Below are 9257 nucleotides of genomic sequence, written 5' to 3'. Positions count from 1 at the left end.
TTAGCCAGTCACGCCTTCTCCTTGCCAAACAATCCACTTGCTGAATTCATTCTTGATTTAATGAGAAGAGGCTTTAGCTGTAATGATACTTCGAAAGATGGTAAACTTAGACTGGGACTGAACTTCCATTAAAATGATGAAATCTAATGAAATTACTTAATTTAACCAAGAAAACACGCAAACGAGTTTGATTACAATGCACCGCTTGCAGCTGGGATACAACTCTTTCGGATAGTTGAATATGAGGCGTTATAATTCGATTGGAGAAGTCAGTCAAGTTGAATCACTTGAATTCTTCCAGAGCCTCTGCAGCTTGCGCGCGGACAACCTACAGCTGTGCGTGGAGACACGCCCACGCGAAGAGGGCTTACATTTCAGTGCTCGCCTCCACTCACTTCTGGTGAGAGATGAGCGCTGCCGTAACGGTCACCAGCGTCCCTTCTTTCCCATCGTTATCTCGCCCCTCCTCCATGCACCCTCATCCTCCTCGTCGGACCTCTTCCGACTGGACTACACCTCAACGCAGCTGGCCGATGAGGCGTCATTACCGCCTACCAGGTTAGTTGATCTACCTACATTTCCATTTTTTCTCTCTGCCTGAGAATTTGGCAACTTTACCCCTAAATTAGTGGTTCCATGCATTCATTGGTCGATGCTTGTTCACTTCGAGGTGCGATGGCGTTTTCCTCCTTAGATTAGCAAATGACCCATAATTTCAAGGCAAAACAGCGCCTAAAGTGACAGTTTTATCTATATCTATTCGTCAATATGATTATGTGCGAATTAAATCAGATTATTTTAGTTGCATCACATGTGAGGAGCCTGAAAACACGTTTTTTGGGCTTAAATTGTATTGATAAAACCCCACAGAATTGCTGCTGAAAGTGTAGCTACATGTGTTTGCCTCCTTGCCTGTATCCGTAAAAATTGGACTGGTTCTGGTTGCTACAGATATTAAATTTGAAGGCGCCCATTCTTCCAACCGCAGTATAAAAACTAACCTTTTTTTCTTTCCTTTGGAATGAGAAATTGACGATAATCCTGAAAATCAGGGCTACTTCTTGAAAGAACACTCGTTTGTGTGCTTGTTCGATGTCTGTGTATACAATTGGTACTGTGTTTATTTCTGGTGAGTCTGTGAGCATGCTTCCTTGAGACGGTGCCGTGATGTCTAGACTCGGGAAAGATTGTGTTAATTTAGATCTTGAACTACTCGTAGTTATTTTGGATGTGTATTTACTTGATTGACCGTATCTTTATGTTTGGAATTCGAGTGTGTGTCGACTGACGGACGTCTGAAGAGTCAACAAGCTTGTCTATTTGCTTCTGGAATGAGGTGGCTTGTTTGTCTTCCCCCTGTTTGGTCACTAGGTATCACACTTCCATCGCTCGATTCGTTAGATTCCTTCAATCTACCGTCTTCTAGTAGTTTTTAACTGTAAGAAATCCAAGTTCCATCACCAGCAAACATTTTATTCGAGTATTTTCCAGTAGATTGGGTACTCAGCTAGCGTATGAATTAACAAACTGAAGTTTGGACTTGCACGTCTGTTCAGTCCAGGCCGTCTATCCTAAGTCTGGGTTTAGCCAGATCCAACCAGTTTCCCAGCATTGTCTTTAAACATCTCTTTTTTTCGATCTTGGGATTATTTCATTCTCTGTGATTTTGGCTGTAGTTGATCAGACGTCCCAAAGGCTTTAATTCTGTTACATCAGCACTCCATTCTTGGGGTTTAATATAATAGAACATCCTACTTATACTCTGTTGATTCAATGAGCTCGTCTTTCCACTATATTCCTTACATGGCAGATCGCCGTTCCTTTTTAATGTGGCTTATGTATTACTTTCACGGTCCACTTTACCTGATATTAGTAATGTTGTTACCTCAAGGACAGAGGTAGCTTCATAGCATCCTTAAGCGCCTGTAATTTATCCTTGTTTCTGCCTTGTACTGTCTGAGGTTATGCAACGATGCTTCAGATTTTTAAGCAGGGGATTCCTGAAATAGCAATTCACCCACAATGACTATCTGCGCATCATATCAGGTTCCATCTTAAAGCATTTATTTAATAGCATCACTTGCACAGCTCATAAAAGTTGGTGAACTCGTGGTAGCACTTTTACTGATGATCCTGAGGAAGGGGAGACAGCTTTTACCACATTCCCCTTTCGGAATGGCCTGTCTACCTCTGAGAAATTCACAGTTGTTTCACCTTAAGCTATTACCTCTTCTGTAGTCTATTTGCCCTGTGCGGGTGAATACCATGGCCTCACAGAACTTTAAAATGTGACTTGAAAATCATAAACATTGGTGGATTAGTAATTTTTTTATTCCTAAATTCATTAATCCATCTTCATTGTACTTTGATCAAACTATTCCCTACTGATTAATCAACCATTTTTGACCCTCTGTTTCAAGTAATTACTTCCAATACCATTTGTCCATTAATAAAATAACTGTTAGTATATTCTACATACTTGACGATAGTTGAGGGAAACTGTGGCTTGCAAAACAAATTAAGATTAATAGTGCCTTCCTTTCTTCCAGTCTAAACATTCGAACGGATCCTCTGCGTGTGGTTTGCCAACCCGAGCTCTTCAATCGCGTTGTGCGCTTCATCGCCTATGCGTTCAACAAATCGTTAAGCCAGACACCAGGTAAGATACCTTTGGCTTTCTGCACTGCAGTTACTATCAATCTCTAATGTGTTTGGCTCACCTCTGCGTTTCTTAGTTTTATTTTTTTTAACTGAAATGATAAGGAGGTTTCTTCGTACTGCTTTGTTTTGACTTTATATAATTTTATTCCGTTGATGTAGTCGCGTCTAATAATAAATTATTTACATAAGATGTTCCGGCTGGACCATGAGTTCGGGACATCCCGTTCCCTTGCTGAAAATACCATTTATCTCCCCATTTTGACTTTATTTCATTGGTTTATTAATATGTACCGATTTGTATGTACCTATTACCTCCTTGCTAGTTCATAAATTGACCACAGCGCTTGTTTAACTAGCTCTCCTATCTGTGCGTAGTTGATGTGTTTATCAGTGATGTGTTGATTCCCTTCGAGATGTTTTTTTTACAAAATAGATTATTTTTAATTGAAGCAAGGTGGCAACATTTCAACCCCTCCTAAGATTGCCTTCGCGTGTACCCCTCGGTGATATCCATTAGTAATGTTAGATCGTAATGTGCAATCTCGGTATTATTTTTTCCACCTTGATGCATTTGAAAATGGTTTGCCATTCGCTCTAACCTGTGTTTATGGGCGTTGCTTCAATAAACCAAACGTAAGTAGGCCTTTTAATTTTGGCTTGCTTTATTTGTAAATGATTCATTTAAAAAGGTCGTATCTTTATATTTTGATTTGTTTCCGTATAAGTCACTCCGTGAAGCAATTTCCTAATTATTGCTAATTGTGAAAGTTAGTTCATTTCCAAGCATGCGGAATACCAGAAAGTTTGCTAGCACCATTGGGAGACCAAAAAATGATTTTTATTATACCGCATGACCACCATCTTGTCTTGGGCGCTTTCTTCGGCACCTCTGTTGATTACTCCTACCCCTTGGATATCATAGCAATATTCGAATAAATTAAGGCAACTTCGAGACAGAAACGAAAGCAGCACAATAATTTCTATCAATTTGAGGAAATGTCCAATCTCAGTGATAGCAGTACCTCTTATAGGTGTGATGGGACAAATTTGTCACTTCCTGACTAGAATTTATGTGACAAGAGTTGCTTGAGCTTAAGCGATGCATATACAAATTGCACTTTGTGGTGAACTTAATCCAACAGATGCATGGCAAAAGGTAGCCTCTCGAATCTTCGTGCCGACTCCAGTTCGCAATTCTTGTTTTATTGCCAGTTAAATGACAATCTGCGGCCTTATGATGTTTTTTGCATCGCTGTAAATTTTCGCATTTTGATAGTTTTTCCCTAATTTTCTGCTTTTTGATATTCCACTATCTTCTTTTTTGCATTATTGGGTTTTTGAGTCATATTGTCTATTCCTTGCTCCTCTTTTACTCCTAAGTTATCAACCACTTAATAATTTCTACTTTTTCTTGTTTACTGACTGGAATCTAACATGTTAGAAGTGTTTTTGCACCCACGTTTGCCTACTTGATATTATTGTGTATATGCCGCCAATTGGTCTTATGTTTCTTCCCTTTGAAACTAGTTCCAAGGAGAAGAACTAGCATTGAATTTGTTTACCAGAGGTGGCTTTATTCCGACCCAAGGATCTGATTTTTTTCTAGAGGTTTCGCCACTTTTCAAAAACGCCACTGCCGTCCGCGAGCTCTCCCAGCCACTTCGTTTTAGTTTCGTAGCTCATTTTTTTGAAGACTTGCTTTTAAAAAGTGTTATTTATCGCAGTCTATTGGCTACGCTCCGCGTCTATCCTGAAGTCGTAAAAAGTTGCTGTAGTATGGCAGAGCATGCATTATCGACGTGGTAAAGAGCTGAGGCTGCTGGCGCGGCCTGGACGCTGTCGTTGAATGGAAGTGCAATCTGCGGAAAATGAAGCTCCTGCATATCCAAACGTAAAGTTAAATAAACTATCAATGCGTTGTATATCCCCTTACTTCGACTTCTTAGAGAGGGTATTAGCTATATTCCTCGGAGAGTAGCACTTAGGAGGCATTTAAATGTATACGCATGCACTTCATAGACTCCACCCTTTTTCAATGACGTTCTCAGTGTTCTCCGCATCCTCTCCTCTATGTCTAGCGCTGGACTAGTTTCTTAATTAAGCTGAAATTAGTAACAGTGAATTTATTAAAAGTCGTTTGAGTAGGACGAAAATTAAACACAAAGTGCCAAATGCAATATCGCTTTTTTCATATCCAAGGCTCTAGCGATTTGGGCCAACTTTGAATCTCTGCTAAAAGTTATTTCTTTAAGATTTGCAAATTCGACGCAAAAATCTTCATGGTCGAGTGGAAATGTTGGCAATACGTGTAAAGAAAAGAAACAAAATATTTGATTCGGAAGATCGAGTCTTAAGCCAATTGTCTTTTAGTCATCGGATCTACAAGATGTTGTTCTCGATCACCATCTCCTCATTTTTATTGCCTATTCAATTTGCCATCATTACGAAGCAACATTACCTTTGCCTTTGTAGAACCTTTATTGCACCAATGATTGATGACTAAGCACCCGGTTTAAATCGCATGATGTTACAATTTTGTGGATGGGAGAGAAATTGTACCTCTGCTCGCTTAACCAAAGCACGCATGCCACACCGACCCCAAAATCACTGATTCTGGTTTAGCTTTATATCTTTTGGTACTTCAAAGTGAAGTATGCATTCTCTGCTAGCCTCCTCACATTGGTCTCAGCTTACGCCTTCATTGAGACACTTGACTGATGTTGATTAATTCGCTGATCTGCCGAGCTTCTACCCCCGATTTCACGTCATATCTCACTGGATTGGCAATAACGATGTCACAGCGGCATTGAATATTCAGCCTTTTAGACGGCGGTACAGCCTTCGTAACCTGCCTATCAGTCCATATTTCTCCAGGAGCGCGATTGCTTTTTGGGCATGGCATATAGCATGGTGGTGTTACAAATGGATTTTATGTATATAAGTTAGCAGAATCCTCCTGAAGGAATACTCAGTATTACCAGTGGGGAAGGTCATTGAGGATTCCACCGGACTCACTAAATGGCCACTAGCCCATTTTTTACTATTTTTTTGGTTCCGTCGAAGTCACGTATGGCCACACTTTGTTAGCAGATGTCAGTGCCATCTTAATACCTTTGGGCCAAAGGTGGAAGGGTGGCGTGAACTTTCATCCTGCAAATGTTTGTGGCGAAAAAGGTGTTACTGTTGTGGATGTCAAGTTGAAAAGAGTTAATTAAAGTTAATCTCGAATTTGGTGAAGGTAGGCTACACAAACCGCTTTGTTACTCATTCAGTTACCAGTTGACTATCTTTCTGCTATAAAGTTTGAAGTGCCCGATTTTCCCAAGTGATCTTATAGCTCCTGGGATTTCGATCTATTTTTCTGCCGTCATTGTGAAGATGCACCACTATCACTGTTTCCTGTACATAATTTCTAGCTTCTTGGGAATTATTTTTACAACGGTGCATTTTTAAATGCCGCTTTTATCTTGGTATCCATACAATCCAGTGGCAAAACTACCAGGTGACATGAAATAATGTGGTGTTTGGCATGGTGTGGGTGTGGCTTAACAATGAGCCCACAAAGCGATGTGCCGGTTGATGGTAGACAAGACCATTTTATTACTGTCAACGGTAAATAAGTCATATGTCAGCTGAGAGGTCTGAACCCCGTGCAAAGTGATGGATAGCGGTGAATTGTTTTGAAGGGGGGCAGATATACCGGTTCATCTCAAATTACACGTGAATCAGCAGCAGTGAGGTTTGCAATGCGAGTATTACTGAAGTCGATAGTACTGGATTGAATCATGTGAAATAAACGGATAGGGTTCCTCCTTCATATGAATTAAACCCATAAGCATCAGAAGAGAAATCTTGCTATCTTGTTCTTATCAATTTTCCTGATTAAAGCGCTGGGTGGGGTATCAAGGACTCCATATATCCGAGATACATGCTTCACCATTACTTCCCTTTTTCGTAAATTAGGCTTTTGTTATTACTGGGATTCTAAACTACCCCAGTTTGCTGATTATTAAATTCTGTGATAGTTCAGTCTCTACTCAAAAGTCCAGTGTTACTGTCTGACGATATTCCCCATCTACACCCACCCACAGATGACTCTAGCGCCTACGACACAATCAAGTTACATACAAAAGCTAATCTTCGTGCCGTACTGCGCAATGCCGAGACGGCGGACGAGGGCTCAGCATCAGCGACGTCTACGTCTTCCACTGCTGCTGCAACTCCATTACAAACTTCGTTAGCATCACCGTCATCGGCACCATCGATTCTGCGACTGCACTTAGACATTGCGGCGCCGCGGATCCTTTTCCCCGGGCGCCTCTGGCCATGTTCGACAGAGGCTGAGGCGGAGGTGGAGGGCAACGTGCCATGCCCTCCGGCAAGCCTCCTTGGCGTGATTTGTGACCTTGGACGCTTCCGACTCTCCAATTGGGAACCGTCGGCCGCTGCTGCCGATGATTACGAGAACACCAAAGAGGTAGGTATCCTAGCTTGTGATCGGCCTAGCATTTCTTACTAGTTTTTGATGTTAGAAGAAGTAGGGGATATTTTATCCCATTTTTATTTAAAAAAGGGGGATAGAAGGCCTGGATGTTTTACAATGACCACCGTCATGGCTGCGGTGTACCGTAATTGTTAACATGTGGTCCTTGTTTGGCTAAATTTTCCTCCCTCCGGAGGTCCAATGTTTTAAATTCTTATCTGATTTGAATGTGTGTATGACTAGTTTCCGCTGAAAATAAGACATGTTGAACCTCAATACTATGTTTAAGAACTTTGTATTAGTTACCGACTTTCGATGTTCTTTATTCAAAAAAATGTAAAGACGTCCGGCAGTTTTTTGTTGGTTTAACTGTAAATTTACTATTAAAGTTGACTGATGGCTTTGACTTCTTACTGTATTCTCAATTCTCTTGGTTTCACCGTTACAAGGCCTTGAAATGTCAAAATGAGCTCTCAGTATGATATCCTATTTTTGTGTCAGTTTCCCTCTACTACGCAGATAGACGGATGTATCAATGACTAGACTAGTCGAAATTAAAACTATTCGTTAGCCTGCGGTGTTTGCTGAACCTGCACGTGTTTCGTATGCCTACACTTTTTTCACTTCCGCTAGGCACAAACTCCTGGCAGGCAAAAGGAAGAAGAGACTAGTGAACCACAGAAAAAAGCAGATTACGATGAGGATGACGAAAGCGATGGGGATGAAGAAGCGGATATATTTGCAACACCCTGTGGCACACCCGTTCAATCCGATTCTGAGACACCGTAAGTTCGCGTGCCTTTTATTGACGGATTTCACAGTCACTTTATCATAGATAAAGAAGTCTTCTTGCCACTGACTTCCTCGTTCTCTCCACAGACCATTACCAAGTGCAAAGCGCTTCGCTTCTGCCCGGCAACGCTCCTTGCGGAGGCGTCCACGACAGAGTCGCAGACTTTATGTGACCTACCTCTTGGAGTTGGACGAGTTTCGTATTCTGGCGGGGCGTTTGGACGAGCTGCAGGTATCTGGGCTGTGGCCTGACCTTCTTCCTAAGTGTTCCATTTCAACCACTGGTGAGTGAATGGGGCTGTCAATTTTTTTCTGCAAACATCACCTTATTTCCTCAGGCAAAAACCTAATTTCAATGAGAAGCAAATCTGTATTTCCAACTTCTGTGATTGCTTAACTTTGGTGCACACAACTGAGCATTTTCATGAGAATTGGCAAGCTTGTTCTTCACCAATCGCATTATTATCTGCCCCAATACGCCTCCTAAGGCTACTGCTTGCGCTTATCAGATGATCTTGATTTCTGTCGATCACAGTGACCTTAATACCGGCAGATTATGACAATTTTTTGCCATCCTGATCACTCTTGTTGAAAGCTTTACGAAAGGTTCTCCAAATATGATACTTTAAATGGTGCAAAGTCTGAGAGTTGGCAGGAGAATGAACGTTAAGGCTGACATGATTGTGACGTGTTTCAGTTCTCGACTCTCAGGTCGTGCGGGCCGCATGAGATGGATTAGGCTGTCAGTGGTGCTAATTGGTGTTTCAGAGTCCCTAAGGCTTTATTACTTTTCAAGATTATGCTCTGAACAAGTTGAAATTTTTGGGATTATCCGATCACAAGTGACTTTTTCTCTTCTACCATAGGCTTAACGCTTTCATTAGAGCCCAGTAGACCCTATCTTAGCGATTTGAAGCTGTAGGCTAAGTTTCACGTACGCTTGTTTTACATTAGGTCTTGTTTGATGAGATACTGGATTTCTTTAAGGATTAGCACTTGGCTTGAAATTGATACTGTCTTTGTGATTATAATTAGCTTCTCGTCTACTCTTGAAAATGCTTTTATTTTCAATGGTTTGATTTTTTTAAGTTATGGGTATCACTATTCTTTTTGATACAACTTTGGAGTCAGTTTTAAAGTCGTCGCTTACAGTGCTCCATTCTTGTTATTCTCATCACGTATGATTCTTTGTTGCCTTTACTGTAAACACAGTGTCGTAATCATCCCAAGCAAACCTAGATATATGTACTTGTGCTTTGTGCTTTCCCGGAATACCTTTTTTTGTGAACACAGATACCTCAATGCAACTGAGGAATCACAT

General features: G+C 41.1%; 1 protein-coding gene across 1 annotated transcript in view; it reads left to right on the top strand. All coding sequences in view use genetic code 11, as the record gives it.

Annotated features, from left to right (window-relative positions):
* The window catches only part of EGR_07533 (Vacuolar protein sorting-associated protein), a gene marked incomplete at both ends in the record, with an annotated part of 47415 nt that overhangs the window by 6205 nt on the left and 31953 nt on the right, over positions 1 to 9257 (top strand). Inside the window, 5 exons of the mRNA XM_024496782.1 lie at positions 302 to 558; positions 2550 to 2659; positions 6753 to 7138; positions 7778 to 7929; positions 8024 to 8220. Coding sequence (XP_024348787.1) covers positions 302 to 558; positions 2550 to 2659; positions 6753 to 7138; positions 7778 to 7929; positions 8024 to 8220 — 1102 coding nt within the window. The remainder of the gene's footprint in view (positions 1 to 301; positions 559 to 2549; positions 2660 to 6752; positions 7139 to 7777; positions 7930 to 8023; positions 8221 to 9257) is intronic.

Source organism: Echinococcus granulosus (genome assembly GCF_000524195.1).
Source record: "Echinococcus granulosus chromosome Unknown EG_S00080, whole genome shotgun sequence".
NCBI classification, from domain to species: Eukaryota; Metazoa; Platyhelminthes; class Cestoda; order Cyclophyllidea; family Taeniidae; genus Echinococcus; species Echinococcus granulosus.
The sequence above is the reverse complement of the archived record's forward strand: the minus strand, read 5'-3'. Positions and strand labels throughout refer to the sequence as shown.